This window comes from Pseudorca crassidens, chromosome X, assembly GCF_039906515.1.
Source record: "Pseudorca crassidens isolate mPseCra1 chromosome X, mPseCra1.hap1, whole genome shotgun sequence".
NCBI lineage: Eukaryota > Metazoa > Chordata > Mammalia > Artiodactyla > Delphinidae > Pseudorca > Pseudorca crassidens.
This window is the reverse complement of record NC_090317.1, coordinates 19369093-19391323: the sequence shown is the minus strand read 5'-3', so window position 1 is coordinate 19391323 and position 22231 is coordinate 19369093. Positions and strand designations below refer to the sequence as shown.

The 22231-nt window shown below is 38.5% G+C and overlaps 2 protein-coding genes across 2 annotated transcripts in view; one reads left to right on the top strand and one right to left on the bottom strand.

Annotated features, from left to right (window-relative positions):
* STK26 (serine/threonine kinase 26) overlaps positions 1–9303 on the top strand; it is a 65107-nt gene extending 55804 nt beyond the window's left edge. The window contains exons 5-12 of the mRNA XM_067724490.1: positions 1391–1499; positions 1585–1742; positions 2662–2847; positions 3947–4095; positions 5362–5455; positions 5880–5942; positions 6025–6161; positions 7214–9303. Coding sequence (XP_067580591.1) covers positions 1391–1499; positions 1585–1742; positions 2662–2847; positions 3947–4095; positions 5362–5455; positions 5880–5942; positions 6025–6161; positions 7214–7238 — 921 coding nt within the window. The 3' untranslated portion in view covers positions 7239–9303. The remainder of the gene's footprint in view (positions 1–1390; positions 1500–1584; positions 1743–2661; positions 2848–3946; positions 4096–5361; positions 5456–5879; positions 5943–6024; positions 6162–7213) is intronic.
* The window catches only part of FRMD7 (FERM domain containing 7), a 28843-nt gene continuing 14316 nt past the window's right edge, over positions 7705–22231 (bottom strand). The window contains 5 exon segments of the mRNA XM_067724489.1: positions 7705–12530; positions 14141–14216; positions 14559–14627; positions 15952–16115; positions 17488–17583. Coding sequence (XP_067580590.1) covers positions 11454–12530; positions 14141–14216; positions 14559–14627; positions 15952–16115; positions 17488–17583 — 1482 coding nt within the window. The 3' untranslated portion in view covers positions 7705–11453.

Genomic DNA, 22231 nt, shown 5'->3' with positions numbered 1-22231 from the left:
TAGTATCTTTTATATGGACCTTGCCCAATTTCCTAAGTGACTGAGGGTATACCTCCTCTGGCCCTGTCAACATTTTATAATCAGTGATACTAAGTACTAATCTTACGTAGTATGACATTTATCTTTAACTTATTTGGTAGTACCTCAGAATTTCATTGCCAGCAATCAATAAAATAATATGCCATTTTCACCTTTTAGATGACTTTAATCACTGCTGTTTAAAAAGAAACTTTTGGGGTGGAAGTTGATATATTTGAAAGTAAACAGATAATGTTACCTAGGAAAGGCACCTATTGAACTATGAACATCCCTGGAGTATACTATATATCCAGAGCATAGTTAATATTAAATGGTGAGACTGAAGTGTGGTTTCTATTTTAAGCTGTTAAATTTCAACATGAAAGTGCCCTTTATTCAGAATAAATATGGCATTCATGAAAGATGAAATACAGAAGGTGCCAAAGAGCTGTGAATCCCTCCCAGTGTGAGGCATAGTGGGCAATATTTGATTTTCACCACCTCTTCCCTCCTTTCAGCAAACAGAACTCTACCTCAGCTCTGACTCTAGATTCCCACCCTTTCCTGTAATAATATTGTACAGTCCACTGTTTGTGCTTTATGAGGTACCAGAATTTTAAAATAACCATTTATTTTAAGGAGAGATTTTCAGATATTCCATTACAAATTCTCCTGAAACCTAATCATTGCTTTCCTTGTATTGCAGTTAAAACTACTGGCTTTAGTACAGGGAAATGTGTTACATTTATTTGAAAAAACGTATCCCTCCATGATTTGATATTTTTTTACAATGAAAGTCTGAATAGTTTAATTATTATATTCCTAGCTAAAATTTAAATCTGAGTCTCAAAAAAGGCTCTATGCTTTACAATGTTTTTGAAATACACAAATGCTAAGAACTGTGCTACAGCTGACCTATATGATCAAATTTGGTTGCTGCAAAAATCTTATGGACCGTCTGATCTAAAAATCAGTTCGGTGTAAATATTTAATAAGTTTTAAACAGCAAATGCCAAAATTTAAGTAGCTGATTTCTTTTTTCCTATCTGAGAAAAAGAAAACTAGTTCTGTCATTATTTAAGCATGTTTCTTAGATCTTTGATGTAAATATTTAAGAACCTTAGGATTTGGAGCTAGTATATAGGTTGTACTATCTTTCAAGATTAAACTTAATCATTAAAAAACCCTTTCTGCCCTTTGACTTAACTTTCCTCACCTTTTAAAATTTTCTCATTTGTTTAAATATTGGTTTAATAAACAGAACTGCTTCATATATCTAAGCGATTCTCTTATTTCAAAGGGAATGTCAAGTTCGAACTTCATTGTTCCAAACTTTTACATGTATATGTATGTATGTGTTTTTCCCCCTAAGCTGAGAGCTGGTCCATTTGATGAGTTCCAGATCGCTACCATGCTAAAGGAAATTTTGAAAGGTCTGGACTACCTGCATTCAGAAAAGAAAATTCACCGAGACATAAAAGGTATACAGAAGTCTAATGTGAACCTGAGAAAAACAGATGCATTCTGAGGAAGCTGAGGGTTTTTTCATCTCTTTTTCCCTCCTAGCTGCCAATGTCTTGCTCTCAGAACAAGGAGATGTGAAACTTGCTGACTTTGGAGTTGCTGGCCAACTGACAGATACACAAATTAAAAGAAATACCTTTGTGGGAACACCATTTTGGATGGCTCCTGAAGTTATCCAGCAGTCAGCTTATGACTCAAAAGTAAAGTGTTACCTGTACAAACTATTTTGTTTTTAATATTAAGTTTTATATAGCGTACTATCCTATTTAATAAACTGCCTTAATACTCCTTCCTTTTAAAGTATTCCTAAAGCTAGAGTCACGTCAGTTGTTGCTGGTAAATCATACGTTCCCTTGTTGCTGGTAATATTTGGACCTTCTTCCCTTCAGTGGCCTTTCATCCTACTTGGAATACAATCCAAAGTTCTTACTATCACATATGTGTCTCTCTACAGTCTGGCCCTTGTCTACCTCTGGCTCATCTCTTATCACTCTCCTCTATTTTCTTTTTTTTTTGATCTCTCTTCACTTCCACTTTTTTTTAAATTAATTTGTGTTGGCCCTCTATTTTCTATCTGCTTCAGCCACAGTGGCCTCATTGCTGGTCCATAAACACAGCAAGTCCCCTCTAGCCTCAGGACCTTTGCACTTGCCTCTCCCTCTATCTGGAATAGCCTTTCTCCCAATTAGGTCTCTGCTTAAACATTACCTACACAGAATGGTCTTCCCTGGCCATCCTGTGTAAATTTGCAGCCCTTTTACCTTATTCATTATTCCCTTATCCTGATTTACTATTTTCTTCACAGAACTTAGCACCATCTGACATCCTATTATTTATTTATTTATCTGTCTCTTCTACTAGAACATAAGCCCCTTGAGAGCAGGGATTTTGTCTGGTTTGGTCACCACCTGAGTCCTCAGTGCCTAGAATACAGTACCTGGCACAAAGTAGAATATTCGATCATTTTTTTAAATAAATGAATTATATTAATAAAAATTTATTAACATCACATTTCTTGAGACACTTTCATATTGTATGACCGTTAGACTCCACAGGTTATTTTGTGGCATTATGTTGGAATGGAATTTCAAGGTAATTGTTCTTTCCTCCTTACCTTAGGCTGACATTTGGTCACTGGGAATTACTGCTATTGAACTAGCCAAGGGAGAGCCACCTAACTCCGATATGCATCCTATGAGAGTTCTGTTTCTTATTCCAAAAAACAATCCTCCAACTCTTGTCGGAGACTTTACTAAATCCTTTAAGGAGTTTATTGATGCTTGCCTGAACAAAGATCCATCATTTGTGAGTATATATGCTATGACTACTATTTTCTATGATCAGATCTACATAGAGCCAGTGTGGTTTGTTCAACAGTGAGGAATACAGTGCCTGTGAAAACTGTCTAAGATTCTTCCCTCTATGTTCCCTCTATGTTGCTAATTTTGTTTAGTTGTTGACAAGATCCGCAGTTCCTTCTCTCCTTCCCCTGCATCTTTTTCTCTCTTTTCTATGGTCCCTAGCTTCTTCCTTATTCTGTTGATCATTTCCTATTTCAGTGGGAAATAAAGTTCATTTTCTAGGGTGTCATTATGAAAGTATATGTATAACTATTCACAATGATTTTTATTCAACTGTGTTTTCATTTTTCATGAAAAGTTGTTTGCGTTTCACTATTTTTAATTTAAATGTTCAGAAATTCCAACATGAAGTTGTATACGTTTCCTGAAGTCTAATGAGCTCCATTCATTTACTTGGCAAAGTTGATTACAGTTGTTCTACTGTTTTTAAAATAAAGCTGCCCGATGACTTCGAGAAACTAGAAATATACAAGAACTGAATTTGATGTGACAATTTTTAAGTTGCTAATGGCTATTCTCATAGTAATAAAATACTAGGGGGCAAGTATCCCCCACAGCACCTGGTGTTTGTATTTAGATGCGATATGAATTAATGTGTGATGAAGAAGGGGGTCATATGATATGTGCAGATAATTAAAGTTACAGCCTTGCTAGTTTTCACTCTTTTTTCCAATTTACAGTAAATATAATAAAAGTATTTTAAAGCACTATTTTGAAACATTTTAAAATTTTTACTTAATTATCAAAGTCCTGCCATGTGTTTCTCTGCTTTTAAGAAAGCCCTGCTGCCTGTTGCTAGTAGGTAGGCCACTTTTTGCCCATTGGGCTTTAGCAAATTGGTACCAAAGTAGTGAATTTAATTTGGTTGCCTTGAGCCACTTCAAAAGTAGAATTAGCTATTGTCCTGTGGCATTTTAGTTATCCTCATATCTGCAGACATACTTTTACACCTTTCCGCTTAATAGCTGAAGTGATTTCTTATCACTCCTTGCAATCAAAAGAGCCTAGAAATATTCATGCATCCTTTCTTTTTTGTTCCTTAGCGTCCTACAGCTAAAGAACTTCTGAAACATAAATTCATTGTAAAAAATTCAAAGAAGACTTCTTATCTGACTGAACTGATAGATCGATTTAAGAGATGGAAGGCGGAAGGACACAGTGATGACGAATCTGATTCTGAGGGCTCTGATTCGTATGTACCAATTATTTAATTTTTATGTAGATAGCTCATTTTAATATTGCATATATTTTAACGGTGATCCAATATGCTTTCTCTAGCATAAAATATAAACCTTATTCTAAAGTCTGACTTTAGAAACTGTGAAAATCTTTTAAAATCACCGTCTGTGAAGTACAATGAATTTGGAAACACGTTTTTTTTCTTAGAAGTGAATTGCTTTAGTTTTAAATGGTCTCGGTCTAACCCCTAGTGGATACTTGAGTATATTACAAAATTTTGGAACAAAATTCGATTTAAGGTGTTTTACTAGTTTGCCCAAAGTGATGAGGAGCAATGTCTTCTCTTACTTTGATGGCAACCTGCAAAATCCCTCTGGAGAACTAACGTTTCCCAGCTCTTGGCCATGTACCAAACCGTGATCAGACCGGGACATTGAAATATTCATTTATATCTCATTTGTACACCCTAAAAAGTTGCATTGTTTTTTAACTGCAGCATTTATACTAACATTTTAACCTCTAAGTCCGTAATTTAATTTACTCCTTCGCTAGCTGAATTGACACAAAGGCAACACCAAATTTCTTTAGATATACTACTTGCATTTATGAGAAATTGCCCAACTTTTAAAAGGTCTGAAAAATACCAGGATAGTTGTTTTTACTCTGTTCTAATGGTTGTTGGCCTTAGCTGCCCAATGAGAGTCACCCATGGAGCCTTTCAAAAATGTAAATCAACTATACTCCAATATAAAATAAAAATTAAAAAAAGATCACAAGCCACACTACAGGAGATCCTGATCTAGTCAGTGGGAAGGGGTTGGGGCAGGGCTTTATATATAGTAAGAGACCTTCACGTGTGATGCTGGTACACACTTAGAGTTGAGAACCATTGCTACTCTTCAGTAAAAAGCAGCGTCGAGGGCTTCCCTGGTGGCGCAGTGGTTGAGAGTCCGCCTGCCGATGCAGGGGACACGGGTTCGTGCCCCGGTCTGGGAGGATCCCGCATGCCGCGGAGCGACTGGGCCCGTGGGCCATGGCCTCTGAGCCTGCGCGTCCCGAGCCTGTGCTCCACAATGGGAGAGGCCACAGCAGTGAGAGGCCCGCGTACAGCAACAAAAAAAAAAAAAAAAAAAAAGCAGCGTCGATTTGAAACTGAGATCAAATGATTTTTTATACATCGGGACAATTCTCCGTTCGGAGTCTGGCTGCATTGATTAGGTATTTTCACCAAGCTGTAGCATTTAGGAGCTTATAGAAGTATCTTTGGCAATCTCTTTAGGGAATCCACCAGCAGGGAAAATAATACTCATCCTGAATGGAGCTTTACCACCGTGCGAAAGAAGCCTGATCCAAAGAAACTACAGAATGGGGCAGTATGTATATGGAGATGATCACTTCCTCTTGGTAGACTTTTTCGAACTATATAGTGAGAGTATGATGGCCAAAAATTGTTAGAATTTAATACCCCTAAACGCTCATCTACCTCACTGTGTCCATAGTAGGTTTCATTTGCCATTCGTTTTGAGCTAATTAAGAAAAGGTCATAGAAGTCATTTAAGTGGCCATTGGTATGTTTTAAAATGCATTTTACCTAGAGATATCTAAACCCAGTGGAATCATGTATATCAGTTGTAATCCTCTAAGTTAGAGAACTTCTGGATGACGGATGGGAATTAGTGATGGGAAGAAAGCATGGAAACTTGCCCTGTATTGGGTCTTTTGGGAGGAGGATTCCAATGAATGCACATGAATGATTATTTTAATGTCATGTGTATAATCTATAATATTTGTTCAAAGGAGCAAGATCTTGTACAAACCCTGAGCTGTTTGTCTATGATAATCACACCTGCATTTGCTGAAGTAAGTACAGATTCATTAGCTTTGGATATCTATTTTAAGAAGTATAATAATTTTAAATGTTATAGCTATTGATCTTTCTCAGCTTAAACAGCAGGATGAGAATAATGCTAGCAGGAATCAGGCAATCGAAGAACTGGAGAAAAGTATTGCTGTGGCTGAAGCTGCCTGCCCTGGCATCACAGACAAAATGGTGAAGAAATTAATTGAAAAATTTCAAAAGTAAGCTTGAAATGTCATTTTAAAAAAACTATTTTGACATTTTCTGTTGCATGTTCATTTATGATGCGATAATATAATTACCTACTTGATTGAGTCATTCTGTTTATTCCTAACAAAGTCAATTCTTAATAGTCATATGCTTGAAAACTGTTTGTTTGTTGCCCATCTTAAACATTAGCTTTTGGAATTATTATCTTCGGGCATTACAAGGTAGTTTTCCACTGAACGAAATGGCCTGGCTTTTTTTTTTTTTTTCCTCTCCCTGTTAGTAGGAGTACAGACAAAAGGTCAGGGGACATATTCTTATTTGGACCCTTGTAAATACCATTGAGGAATGCTTTCATTCTTGCCACTACTCTTATTACACTGCTGTTCACATTGTTTCAGTGCTAAAGTTCATTAAGTTTAACCCCCATAAGAAAAGTTAAGGATTTTAGGTAGAGAAACTCAAATGAAGACTCTAAAATGTTCTTATGTTTGATTTCAGTTTCTATACTGCCTCTTGAACTGTTGCTTTAACTTTGTTCACATTCAATAAAGTTCTTACATTTAATTTTTAAATTCCCTTTAAAAACAAGACTTTTGTATGCATATACAAACACAACTCCTTAGCTCAAGCAAGTTATAAAAAGCACTACTAATCTTAGCCTTAATCCCATTATATTGCTTCTCAGTGCATCTTTATATTCCTTTGTATTTGTGATGCCGCTGGGATCAAGTTGGAACAAACCATACAGCCTGTAAAACACATAATCTCCTAGATCTTTCTGGCTGATAAAGCCTATTTATACTCATCAGCTAAAGCCCCTCTTAAAATCCCTTAGTTTTTAGTGGAAACCTCCCCTCTTTTCCAATTTGCAAACAAATCATTGGAAGTTGTAAAATCAGACCCAGAAGGGATTTTTGAACTGCTTTACATTTTAACGTTTACATGATGAGACGCAATACAATTTTTGTTTGCTGAATCAATTCTTTCATTGCAGAGTTCATACAGATGTAAAATAGACACATGCATAGTTATATATCAATTTAAGTTTTTCTTAATTTTATAGGTGTTCAGCAGATGAATCCCCCTAAGAAACTCCTTGTTAGTGGCTTCTATTTCATATGGACCCAGAGAAACCCACCAAAGCTACTTCAAGCTTAACAATGCTTAACTCATGAGCTCCACGTGCCTTTTGGATCTTTGCGACATTGAAGATTTGGAAGAAGCTATTCAACTATTTTGTGATGGTGTTTATCATTTTATATTTTAAAGAGATTATTTTGTAAGGAATAACTTTTAATACTATAGTTTCACCTGTATTCTAGTAAATGTTGAGATGCAGTTTTGCTTTTAGGTATCATTATTACTTAAGTTACTAGGATGAATACCTTTCATGTTTTGATCTTTAGTTAACTGTACAGTTATGAAACATACAGGTCTTTCAAAGTCATCCTAAATATTCAACTTTTGTAATCATCAAGCCTCAAAAAGCTTTTTTTTAAACACAAGCATATTCTAAAAATGACTACTGGTGGGGAGGCGGAAACAAGTCACACGTTCTTAAAGCAGAAGGTTTTTTTTTAATTTATTTTTGGCTGTGTCGGATCTTCGTTTCTGTGTGAGGGCTTTCTCTAGTTGTGGCAAGCGGGGGCACTCTTCATCGCAGTGCGCGGGCCTCTCACTATCGCGGCCTCTCTTGTTGCGGAGCACAGGCTCCAGACGCGCAGGCTCAGTAGTTGTGGCTCACAGGCCTAGTTGCTCCAAGGCATGTGGGATCTTCCCAGACCAGGGCTCGAACCCGTGCCCCCTGCATTAGCAGGCAGATTCTCAACCACTGCGCCACCAGGGAAGCCCAAAGCAGAAGTTTTTAATAAGCTCTTAGAAATGAAACCTGGAAAACTATTGACTCTTCTCCCAAGTGGGTATGATATTCCAGGCAGCTCAATGATGATTACATCTGAGAGCCCTGCGTTTGAAACATTTAGAGGCAACATGTAGCAACAGAGGTACCTCTTGGTGTGCAGTATTTACTTTCTCTTATAGAAGACACAATTGACCCTTATTTAACATGGTTGGAAAGTTAAAGCAGTACTAATTAGCCAAGGATGGATTTTTGGTAATACCGGAAGAATTAGTTTTTAATTCATTTTTAAAATCAACTCAAATCGCATATTATATGCTTGGATTTGGGGAGCTTAAAAGAAGCCGATTATCATGTGATTATAAATACCTGATCAACAGGTATGAATATAATTTACACCAGCATATTTTTGTCATGGTCATAAAATGTCCTATAAACTATTTATACATTTTTTTTCCTCATAACTATCCAATACATAAACATCATTTGTTCATTTTTGAAAGGGTATTTAAATAAGCATTTTCTAGTTCATATGAAAATAACCATAGTACAGGATGATTTCTGTCTGTACAAAGGTAAGTTAGACTGTACAGTTAATTTTCAGTTATATTTATGGTACTGTTACATGGGTAATACCTTTTTCTTTTAAGCCCAGTATATATATTATGCCTGCCTAAGTTCTGAAGTGGGGCTATATTTCAGTAGTTGTAGAATCATTGATATTAATTAGTTTTGATAGTTAATGTTTTAATGTTTGGGTCTGAACAGTTTGGTTTTTGCACAAAAGTCATTTTAATAAACCTGAATAATTGCCAAATATTAGAAGAAAGATTTTCTTCAAGTGAAGAATACAGTTTTTAGTCAAAGTGGCCATTACCTCTTCCTTTTTTGTAATAATACAGACACTTGAATAAGTTGTTTTTGTGTCACATGCCAAGAAAATTTTTTCATTGGTGCCTATACTGTAATAATTACTTTTAACACATTGTATTTTGAAGTAATAGTTCAGTTAAATTTTTCACCTGCTATGTAACTGAAACTCAATTACAGTTTATAATTTGTAGAGGTCTGGTGGTAATTTTGCAGCTCATATCATGTATCAAATGAATATTTTTGTAAAAATAAAAGCAACAAATTTTTAAATTGATTATTTGAAACTGTACAGCACAGCTGCACCATAGATAGAAAATTGTATTGCTTATTCATTATAGTTATTAGTCCTGTAAACTGTTTCTGGGTAAGCAAACTTCAGTGTTTTGTGGGGGGGTTAAAAATAAATATTTAAATTTCCTGGTCCCCAGTGTTAGTTTTCTTGAGGTGGGGGTATGGTGTGGTATTTTAATTGTTTCACATCATTTCTCCTGTCCCCTTTCATTTATTGTTGGAACTTTTACACCAGTGTTTCCATTGGAAACTAGAAGGTATTCTTCACATTTTATTAAACATTGATTATAGCTCCAGTGAATATGTCCTGATTTCTGCCTCCTGTCCTGACAAAATTATTAAGAGTCCTCTTTCACTCAAAAATGTCCTTCCTAGGTTACACAATAAACTTTATGGTCACCCTAGTTATAGTTTTATTAGGAAATTTTATACAGATTTGAACGCTGTATTTCTCTGGGGGAAACAAATTTCACAAAGATTTCTAGAAACTGAGATGAGAAATAGCATATAATCCTAAAAGAATTTGAGTTTTTCCTAGAGAAAAGGTCAAAGATGAACTTAATATAGCTTTGAGTATCTATAGGATTAATATATAGGTGATTGGGTTTCAATATATTCTTATTATTAAATAGCTATTCTAGACTTGTGAGTTACCGGATTCGATTCCAGGAGCAGGAAGGAAAGTGCTAGCATGTTGGAAAGAGGTAGAGTGAGGTATATTCAAAGGGATTTTTGTGGTGTAAGGACTAGGAGAGTAAGAAAACTATTCCATCCATCTTTTCTCCATTCAGTCATATATAAAAATAGCTTGCTTACATAATTGCATCATTTCTTTGAAGTCACTACCTAACATTATCTTGTAAATATGTTTTACTTACCATTAAAATCAATAAAGAAAATAAAGTTCTCAAATAGAATGCTATACCTTCCAAGGGAAATAATAGAAAAATTTTGAATCGGCCAAGAGTAGAATTTTGAAAAAAAAAAAAATAGAATTTTAGTTCATTAACTCAGCCTGGAGTACTATCCTTTTTTTTTCAGCTACCCCAATTCTACCACTTCTCCATCCCTGACTATACATTTTTACCTGCTTCCCTCCTTTTCCTTGTTCTCTAAATGTCCCTTCCCTTAATTATAGGCTAGAGCCAATTACTTCTGAAACTGACTGAAACAAAATGAAGTTCATACTTACAACTTAATTTTCAAATAAATGGGTTTCCATCACTCTTTATTAAAATGCTATTCATCTCATTTCCTTGCCTACATGCACACAACAAGATATGGCAAAAAAAATGCTTACAGGAGAGATTACATAAACAGACCAACATGTTAACTTTTATCTTTCACTACATATTATAGCTAGTTAAGAATAGAGAGTAAGTCAAACATCATATTATCCCCATCAGGCAGATGTCTGGCTTTAGAAATTGATCAACTCCTGAATTCCTGAGGTTTAGAATTCTGCCAAGTCCTAGATTAATTATAAACTTGTGTTCTGTTGAGAGGATCTATGTTCCTTCTTGTTCCTGAAATATAGGAGAGCCATGCTCCCCCTAACATATGTTATAAAAATTGAAGTCTTTGGGGCTTCCCTGGTGGTGCAATGGTTGAGAGTCCGCCTGCCATTGCAGGGGATGCGGGTTCGTGCCCCGGTCCGGGAAGATCCCATATGCCGTGGAGCAGCTGGGCCCGTGAGCCGTTGCCGCTGAGCCTGTGCTCTGCAATGGGAGAGGCCACAATAGTGAGAGGCCCACGTACCGCAAAAAAAAAAAAAAAAAAAAAAATTGAAGTCTTTAACATAAAACAGGGCCATTTTTACTGGGTCCCACATGAATAATGAGGACTGAAACCTTTAGTTGTAGTATTGTTTAAGAACAACATGACCAACACACTCACAGTCTACTAAACCGCTAAATGATATCAGAACCCAATTCTATAGGTCAATCCATACTGTCACTGTTCTTCAGTGTTGAAGAGCCTGACCTTCGTTTATAATGTCTCTTTGGGGAAATGTATAATGGAGATGACAAATACCCACCTCACTCTGCTATGGGGCTGGTGAGGAAAGGGCATGTTCCAGAATGATTCAGAGGGAATAGAAGAGTGAGGCTTGAGGAATGGGGCAGAGCTGGATCTTTCATAAGCTAAGTGCCTAATCTTAGAAGAGTCCCTTAATACCAATGCATAGTAACAAAGAAAGTGGTTTTTGCAGAAGGTTCCTTATGTTTCACCTAAGTTAGTAACATGGAATTGGCCTGGAAATGTTCATAGGGTTCACGTTTTAAGCTAAAAAGTAATTACGTGGTTTTCACAAAGTCGTATCTTCAGCACTTGATGTATTGAAAGAGACATCTTCATCTTCTTCATCTAGCTGTAGGCTACCAGAAGACAAGCGGATTCTGGCCGTGGGTGAACTTATTCCTTTGTCATACAAAGAGTAGTAGTCTGGTTTAAGAATCTCTGATTCAGAATCACTGGATTCACTAGCTACATACCCTTCTGTTGCTCCCTGATCCACTAAAACTGTTGGAAACTCCTGCTCTGCAAACACATATGTAAACAGGTCAGCTTTACGACTCAGAGCAGGACAAGGCCCTAAAGGTCTAAATTCTGATCCAAAAGGAAAACGGATAGTTTTCATGTCTGATTGGCTCTGGGACCGTTTAGGGGTTGGCTCTTGAATGTTATATGCAAATGCATCTTCTAAATTTGGATCTTCCTCTTCTAGATCTACATTGAGGTTGCCCCTGCCAGTAGTTTGGGCCATAGCTTCATGGAGTTCTTGAAAGTCTTGCTGAAAGCTCTTCATTCTGAGGTTCCTTGGACTTCTTTTGGCTGGCTTCATTGCGGTAGGCTGTAGACAGCTGTCTGGCCTTTCCCTTTCCTCTGCCATGATTGGAGACTGTCTGGGCACCTGGGGTGGTCTGTCCACATAAAAGAAGACTTGGGGAAGCATAATAACCTGCTGACCAGTACAAGGAATATAGGGCACATCTGTGTAAGTTAGCTGCCTTGCTGGACTCACTTTGCTTATAAGGGCAGAAGATGTGCTCGTGTGATTGTCAGCAAACTTACAGCTTGTTTGGAAGGAGCTTAGAGGACTCCTTTCCTCAAAGTAGTCAGGATCAGGGTCGGTGGTAAAGACAGGGTCTGTATAAATAAAAGGGAACGAGGAACTGCTCTGGGACTGATGTAATGATGTGGGCTCTGCCTCTGGTTTGGAATGCTCCAGCTCGGCTGCAAAGGTCACCTCCACTGCAGAGTTTCTCCTCCTGCTGTCCAGCACAGGCTCAGAGGCGTGCACTCCATTCACATTTCGGTAGTACCCACTGCCATAGGCTAGTCTCAAATCTTCCACCTTGAGAGAAAGAACATGTTGGTGAAAGAAGGAAAAAACCATTTGGTTGGGGTGGGGGCAGGGATCTAAATCAGCCTTGAATTTTCAAAGGTAGTTTTTCACAAAGGCCTTTCAACCCATGTTCTATGCCAGGGTTGATAAATAGATACATAAAAGGTAATAACTTGTACCACATCCCAATTTATGTGCTGAAAAATACACGACACTTTCCTTTCTCAACACCATCACACTCCCAGCCTCCGCATTCTCTATCTACTTGAGCCAGCATCGTACTTCAAGCAGTATGGTTAAGTAGCTGTATTCATGAGCTAGGAGTTCTGCCTTTTGGTCCTGGCTCTGCCTTTATTTGCTGTGTGACCTTAGGCAAGTCTCCTAACCTCCCTGTTCCAGCCTCCTCCCTATTTTCTGTAAAATGGTGGGGAGGAGGGCTGTAAATGGCATGAGATGGTCAATCAATAGATGGTACCTTCCAGCATTATACCTCTGTGATGCCTTTCAGATAAAAATTGCCTCTGACTTGAATGAAGACAGAGTTTATGAGACCTCTAATTAATTTTTTTCAAGAGAGAGCAATGGTTCATACTATAAAACTCAAATGAAGCCATCATCTCACAGTTCCAGAAGAATAGTACTTTGTTCTTAACAAAATTACATAGCAAAAGTACTTTAAAACCTTGACCCAAGGGACTTCCCTGGTGGTGCAGGGGTTAAAAATCCGCCTGCCAATGCAGGAGACACGGGTTCAAGCCCTGGTCCGGGGAGATCCCACATGCTGCAGAGCAGCTAAGCCGGTGTGCCACAACTACTGAGCCTGCGTGACACAACTACTGAAGCCTGCGCTCCTAGAGCCTGTGCTCTGCAACAAGAGGAGCCACCGCAATGAGAAGCCCACGCACCACAACGAAGAGTAGCCCCCGCTCGCCACAACTAGAGAAAGCCCACGCGCAGCAACGAAGACCCAACGCAGCCATAAATAAATTTATTGATTTATTTTTAAAGTTACTTTTTTAAATTTTATTTTTGTGGTACACGGGCCTCTCACTGTTGTGGCCTCTCCCGTTGCGGAGCATAGGCTCCGGACGCGCAGGCTCAGCGGCCATGGCTCACGGGCCCAGCTGCTCTGCGGCATGTGGGATCTTCCCGGCCCGGGGCATGAACCCATGTCCCCTGCATCGGCAGGCGGACTCTCAACTACTGGGCTACCAGGGAAGCCCTAAATTTATTTATTTAAAAAAAAAAACTTAACCCAAGACCTTATAGCTTCTTCTAAGCCTTAAGATTTTCATAGGTAAAAAAGTAGCTTTTAGTTTTAAAAATACAAAGCCATAGAAATTCGTTTGGATCTGCATTTTGCAAGATGTTAGAAATACAGGTTGCAATTTAACGACGTGCCAGATCTTTCCAGTCTATAAGGCACACACACCAGTTTACCCAATGTTCTTCTATTGGCTGGAGACTGAGTTGACAGACCTCCCCAGGAGGCTAACGCAACTTGACCAGAGTAACCTTTTTACATACTGGGAGATTCTGGCAGAATTAATTCCTGGAAGCATTTGAAATGTGCATGTATTACATTTATATAAAGAAGAAGGAATTTTCAAAAACCTTACTTGTTTTGACACATCATAGAGGAGGTCTGGTGAGGACCTGCACTGTCGTTCATGGTACTGAGATGGGTAATGTTTCCTGAAATCCCCAAACAGAGAAGGAATTGAAATAGTCTTCATGTGAGTACAGGATCCCTATAAATCTCTAAATTCAACTTAAAAATCAATGTGACAAGTGGGAAGCAGCCACATAACACAGGGAGAGCAGCTCGGTGCTTTGTGACCACCTAGAGGGGTGGGATAGGGAGGGTGAGAGGGAGGGAGACGCAGGAGGGAAGTGATATGGGAACATATGTATATGTATAACTGATTCACTTTGTTATTAAGCAGAAACTAACACACCATTGTAAAGCAATTATACTCCAATAAAGATGTTAAAAAAGAAAAAATCAACGTGACAAAGAGAAACAAAACCATGTACCTTTCAAATGGCAAGCTCTTCAACCTCCCCTTTTTCCCATATTCCAAAAGTTGCCTTTGGGTTCTTCCGCTATTATAAAATCAAGATAAACAATTTTATGAATGCTCTTTGTAACCCAGTAGGCTAACTAAAACTCAAAAGTGTCATTTATTGTTGAAATCGAAAGATTCTGGATGAATGACATATGTCGTGAATCTCTGACCATCCCATTAGTAATACACCCATTTACCTGAGGATCTGGCAGAGCAACCTCCACTATTCAGAACCCAGAAAGTTTTAAATGCTTCTGAACAGCGCTATATAGCAGTTACAAATTCTGGCCTTGAAAACTAATATACTTTCCTTTAAAGGCCTTTCCCCTTCCTCCAAATTTACACATAGTTTCTAATGAGGCTATTTGTCTGGTCTCGCAATCCATGACAGGAGAAAAACAGCTAACTAAACAGTAGAAGAAGGTTGCTCCAGTCAGACATACACTAGCAAAGAAAGCCAGCTGATTGCTGGGAGAAACACAAGAGCCAAAAAAGAAATCACTAACATAATAAAATCCAAAAAGTCTGGGCCATTTATCACTGTGGTGCAGGGTCTGACATGCCTCCCCCGCCCTGAGGCTGCCACTGCACTACAGCTGCCAGCAGAGGATAAATAAGTGATGTTTATAATAGGTCATTAAGAAAAGGGACAAATATCCTCAGTATCATCTGTTTAAAAAGGCAGGGATTTGTAGAATACATTTTGGAAAGAGTCCATAAAAATATGTACGTTGTAAAAATCTCACTTTTTACTGGGGCAGGCTTCTACTACTTGAAAAAATCCTTCACAGGAAGCACTGGATTCGAATTTTTTATCTTAGCTAAGAGTTTGAAAGCGTCTTCCAAAGAACTCCTAGGCTGGTGGGATCAAGTAAAAACAAGTTCTTATTTTGACCTCGCTTCCTTTCCTCCAAGGTGTTAACGTGTAGTAAGGAGCCTCCACTACAATATTGTTCAACCTCTCAAATCCCTTAGCCCCTGCAGTGCTTTCTCACCCTATCTTTTCCCTAACCACCACCAAAAGGATGTTGTTGAGCTGTCCTTCCTATGGCTAGCATGTAAGTTGCACGTAAGGAAAACAGTAGGTTCATTGACTACGTTTTCTCAAACGGCATATGCCCCCTTATCCTTGCAGAAATTCTGATCTAACCTCTTAAGTGGGGTGTACACCTGCCCCTACCTCCCTGTTAGGAAATATTGACTTAATGAGTCACACAGAGAATGAGCAGTAAAGGGTATCATCCTTTATGTGATTGAAATGAATTCTTTATTGCTTCTAGAATTCAAGCTCCTCCTACTGCCTTCCATGCTATTGAAAAGAAGTTGTGTGTTTAGTTTGCCTGTGTGCAATATTTAATTACCTGTAGCGGAAACTGGAACCCTTGCTGCAGAGTAGGGTTTTAGGCTTTGATTTGGGCTCTTCAGAAAGTCTGAAGAAAGCATGGTACTCCACACAAGTCTTCCAGAAAGCCTTGCAGGCATCTCAGCTGGCCATGGTGAACTCCAAGGTATCCTTGCACAACACCTGTATAAACCAATTTCCATCAAGCAAAACATCCTTCAAGAATATCAAAGACCTTCAAATCCCAACGCCTTCTAAACTATTGGTCCAGGGGCCCATCCAGCTTCTGATTTTCCACTTGGCTCCCTTTGGCTTCACACCTACTGAAACCAAATGATTGGCAAACTTCCAAGGAACAGACAGGGCCACTGCTCAAAAACAGAACCTTCTCTAAGAAGCAAATCTTGCTCTGCACACCCTCCTCACCTCACACGCTTTTTTACCCCCTCTTCTCTGCCAGGAACATATTTATGAAGTTGTAAATTAGGTTAAAATGAACATCAAAGGACATCCTTTCAAAGTGACAAGAAGTTATAAATGACCAACAGGAAAAGGGGAGGGAGGAGGAGATCTTTCCTACAAATGGTAGGCTTTATAGGATGATTGTATATACATGAGTCTTTTTAACACACCAGCTAGAAACATTCTCCCTCTTTATGCTGCCTTGTTCTATGATGCTCTGTGTTGCTCATTTAGCGTATTCTAATCGGCTGTAGGGGAGCTTAGTCTTCCAGACCTAAAGTGCAAGGTTGCCCCATCTCCTGACTCACTATATACCCCCATTTGCCCATGCACGTGTGCAGTCCACTTTGCTGCTCCCCTTCTCTCATTCCTCTCCAGGTCCCTGTATGCAGCCCTGGGATTCGTCACAAGCTTCGCACTGGATTCAATCTTCTGAACTGCTCAAATGAACACTTTTATCTAAGGCTAAGGTTCAGAGAATGAAGCCCAAACTACTGAATTATCTGTAGGTCAAAAATGTAGTTGATACATATTTTTAATTTCCTTTATAGTCATAAAAAATTCTTTCTAGCCCCTTTGTCCCACCCTGTACAATGCAGCCTTGCCCAATAGTTGCTTCTTTTGCTTAATATATACCCACTCCCCACATCCTGCTTTGGGAAAGAGTAGGTATTCAATTATTTGGCATGTAGTACGTGTTCAATTATTTTTGCTTAAGGAAAGAAGATGAAAATGCTTTATAAAAGGAAGCAAATAACGTTGAATTAATATGTCCACAGTCTTAGATCTGGGCTCTTTCATTTGACTTACCAAATCCCTGAAAAATGGTTTCTAAGGAGACTTGTCTTTCATCCCAGCCACCCCATTTTCCTATTACTTTATTCATTTTGAACTGCCAATAGGATTTCTTAGTGTTTTGCCTTTAGTAAAAATATGACTAAAGCTCTGGTTTATTTATGTAGAGGCAAAAGAGGGAGAATATTATTGGTCAGGGCCAGGCAGATTTCATCACTCACAATCAAACCATTTGCAGAAACAACCAAGAAATCTCAAGTGAGTAGAAAGTAAAAGAAGTTATTCAAAAGCTACTTACCAAGATGTTGGCATGAAGTTTGATGAGAAAATGTTTTCTCTTAAAACTCAACTTGCGGATTTTAGCCCAGTTGAAAGTATTTATCTTTGTATTTCCCTATGATGAAACACATGCAAATTTCAGGATGAATTTCAGCACAAGCTGGTTTGTAAGACAATGCAAACCTGTTGGAAAATGCACTTCATGAACAGGACTATCCTTGATCTATCTCTTGCACAGACTGATCCAGTTGTACTAGATAGAAGCTATGGCCAAAGAAGGCATTCCAGGTGGGACACAAGCCTGCTCTGAAATGCAAGTAAGAAGGGGCATGCCTGGGAAAAGTTTCTAACCAGGATAGGGGATCACAGTAGAAAAAGATTGCAGGTATCCGGGTATACCCCACTTTTCGAAAGTTCACTTTATGCCACTTCGCTTTTACTTCGCTTTGACGAAAGACCCACATTATTACAAGTTTTTGCTAACTGAAAGAAATCCAAAGAGGATTTTTGATTTTACTCCAAAAAAGGAGAAAATAAAAATCAGCATTTGTTTTGCAGTGAGCTGTTATAGAGCCAGCATACACCCTGAGCAGTGAGAGCGGCACCTCTTAAGCTCCTTCCCCAGGAACTACACTCTGCTCGGCAGCTCAGCATCAAACCACCATAGCTTTGAACTGTACATCGGTACTTTATCTCGATTTATTTTGTGCACCCATTAGCAAAATGTGTCCTCAGGTAATGCTTCTTCACTTTACACTCTTTCAGCTAGGAAAGGTTTCATAGGACTGCTCTACTTTCAAATAGCAGGGGAAACCTGAACTGCAATAGCTCCTCTAATCTCACCCCCTTCCCATGTTTCCAAATTCAACTGCTTTAAAAAAAAATCCCATTTATTCTGCCACTCATTTACTCAAACCCCTTCAATAGCTCTGCACCACCTACATCAACTCTAAACCCTTTTGGCTTGATTTTTTTGCCCCAACTATATTGACTATAACTTTGATCTCACTGCTCCCAGAAAACACCTTTCCATCCTACTCTGTACCTTCCCTCCCATAGGTCTCCTCATTCTCCTTACCCAGAATGACTAGCACCTCCTCTAGGATATTCCATATCATTGCCATAGCCTACACCCATTTCTAACTCCTCTGAACTCCTTTAGCTCTCCTGGACTACTCAAACAGTTTAACTCTCTTGTTTGTTTGTTTGTTCACATAGTCCAAAAATCAAAGGGGGCACAAAAATAAATATATTGAGAAGTCTCACGCCCACCACTGTCACTTCTACCTCTGTCCCCATCTAACCACTGTCTACAGGTAACCACATTATTTTGTTGGGTATACTACTTCTGCAACTAAAGTAAATGTGATAGATTAGCTTTTGATTACTCATTGTCTGATATTGATTGTTATTTCTCTGGTCTTTCAAAATAAATTGTGACTATCGTAATGACAGGAGCCATATGTCATGCTTAATGTTAGTTTCTTGATTATGTCATCCTTTATCCTTCTCAGGGCCTTTGCCTGTGTGCCCTTTCCCTGGAACACCCTCCTTCATCAGGCAATCATATCCCATTGGTCTGGTTAATTTCCTCAGGTCTTACTTAAATGTTAAGTCCCTTTCACATGTGTTACCTTAGCATCCTGTGCTTCCTCTAGCACAAAGCACATCACATTTGTTTATAATTACTTGTTTAATTGTCTGTCTTCCTCCTACTGGAATTTAAGTTCCTATTAGAATTTAAGTCAGGGTCATGCCTGTTTACCTCTGCAGCTCTAGTACCTGGCACAGAGTGGATGTACAATAAGTATACTGATAGAAGGATGAATGGATTGCTGCCCAACTATAAATATACTCAAACTCATTGAATTGTACCATTAAAACAGATGACTTTTATGTTATGCAAATTATAGCTCAATAAAGCTGTTTTTTGTTAAAGAAAGAATAGTACAATGAAGAACAGATAGAGGGTACTCAATACATAAATACTCTTTGACTGGATTTCAGGTAGGACAAAATAGACCATCTATATTGTTCCCAACTGTCCACAGAAGTATTCACAATGAAAGAGATCACAACTAACATGACGGTCTTGCTCTCATACCCTTCCCATTTTCTCTCATGCAATAGGAAATAGCAAGAATCAGGGTTAGCAAGAATAGATACATGAAAGCAATCTTGAGAAAGAAAAATGGAGCTGGAGGAGGCAGGCTCCTGGACTTCAGACTATACTACAAAGGTACAGTAATCAAGACAGTATGGTACTGGCACAAAAACAGAAATATAGATCAATGGAACAGGATAGAAAGCCTAGAGATAAACCCACACACTTATGGTCACCTTATTTTTGATAAAGGAGGCAAGAATATACAATGGAGAAAAGACAGCCTCTTCAATAAGTGGTGCTCAGAAAACTGGACAGCTACATGTAAAAGAATGAAATTAGAACACTCTCTAACACCATACACAAAAATAAACTCAAAATGGATTAAAGACCTAAATGTAAGGCCAGACACTATCAAACTCTTAGAGGAAAACATAGGCAGAACACTCTATGACATAAATCACAGCAAGATCCTTTTTGACCCACCTCCTAGAGAAATGGAAATAAAAACAAACAAACGGGACCTAATAAAACTTCAAAGCTTTTGCACAGCAAAGGGAAACATAAACAAGATGAAAAGACAACCCTCAGAATGGGAGAAAATATTTGCAAACGAAGCAACTGACAAAGGATTAATCTCCAAAATTTACAAGCAGCTCATGCAGCTCAATATCAAGAGAACAAACAACCCAATCCAAAAATGGGCAGAAGACATAAATAGAAATTTCTCCAAAGAAGATATACAGAGTGCCAACAAACACATGAAAGGATGATCAATATCGCTAATCATTAGAGAAATGCAAATCAAAACTACAATGAGATATCATCTCACACCAGTCAGAATGGCCATCATCAAAACATCTACAAACAATAAATGCTGGAGAGGGTGTGGAGAAAAGGGAACTCTCTTACACTGTTGGTGGGAGTGTAAACTGATACAGCCACTATGGAGAACAGTATGGAAATTCCTTAAAAAACTAAAAATAGAACTACCATATGACCCAGCAATCCCACTACTGGGCATATACCCTGAGAAAACCATAATTCAAATAGAGCCATATACCAAAATATTCATTGCAGCACTATTTACAATAGCCAGGACATGGAAGCAACCTAAGTGTCCATCGATAGATGAATGGATAAAGAACATGTGGCACATATATACAATGGAATATTACTCAGCCATTAAAAGAAACAAAATTGAGTTATTTGTAGTGAAACGGATGGATCTAGAGTCTGTCATACAGAGTGAAGTAAGTCAGAAAGAGAAAAACAAATACTGTATGCTAACACATATATATGGAATCTAAAAAAAGAAGAAAAATGTTCTGAAGAACCTAGGGGCAGGACAGGAATAAAGACGCAGACATAGAGAATCGACTTGAGGACACGGGGAAGGGGAAGGGGAAGGTGGGGTGAAGTGAGAGAGTGACATGGACTTATATATACTACCAAATGTAAAATAGATAACTGGTGGGAAGCAGCCACATAGCACAGGGAGATCACCTCGGTGCTTTGTGACCACCTGGAGGGGTGGGATAGGGAGGGTGGGAGGGAGACTCAAGAGGGAGGAGATATGGAGATATATGTATATGTATAGCTGATTCACTTTGTTATAAAACAGAAACTAACACACCATCATAAAGCAATTATACTCCAGTAAAGATGTTTTAAAAGATTAATAAAAAAAGAATAGATACATGTATATGTATAACTGAATCACTTTGCTGTATACCTGAAACTAACACAACATTGTTGATGAACTATACTCCAATATAAAATTTTAAAAAGTTATTACAAGATAATGGATATATTTCCCTGAGCTGTATAATATATCTTTGTTGCTTATCTAAAAAAAAATAAAAATAAAAAAGAATCAGGGTTTGAGTGGACTGGGTAAAAATTCCCTCCTGGGTGAACAGGTGTGCCTGTGATCCATTGGGTCTTTTGTCCATCAGTGTGGCTCTCATGCTGTAAAGTTTATAACCACATAAATTAGAAGGTTAAGATTCTTGTTGCCAAGTCTGTACCTGATCTGCTTTGTGACTTATTTCAGTGCTCTAATTCGGTCCTGGGGGTCAGTGGGTCTGAAGCCACCCCTTTCTTTGTCACAGGTGATTCATTCCAAAACCTGTCTAGGTATCTGCCTATCATTCTGAAGCTTCTTAAACCTTAACTTGGATCTAAATTCATTGAATGCTCACAGATATAAGAAGTCCAAAAAGACTGAAAAACTGTTGAAAAATATGTTCTGGCCACATTCCAAGGAGTGAGGATTAATGGTGATGGAGAGAGCCCTCTCTGGAAAACAGAGTCCTGGGAAAAGGATGAGTCAGTAAACATCAACCATTGCTTTCAGGGTTGGGCACTAATTCCCTACTAGCTGGCACTGGGCACCTCCAAAAAAACTGCTAACTGAATGAGAACAACCCTTCAGGTTGTTTCTGGTGGATTTGGACAGGCTGAATGCACTTTATTTCACAGCCTAAGCTTTTAGGATGCCAAAAACCTGTATTCTTATTTAGGGTCTAAAAGTTCCAAAGAGCCTCTTGACTTCATCTCTTCACCATGCTGGCCTGATCTAATGTGTGAGCTCCTGAGAATCAAAACAGTCAGCTCCAGACTGCAAATGGAAGCAAAGGACATCAAGGGAAGGAGA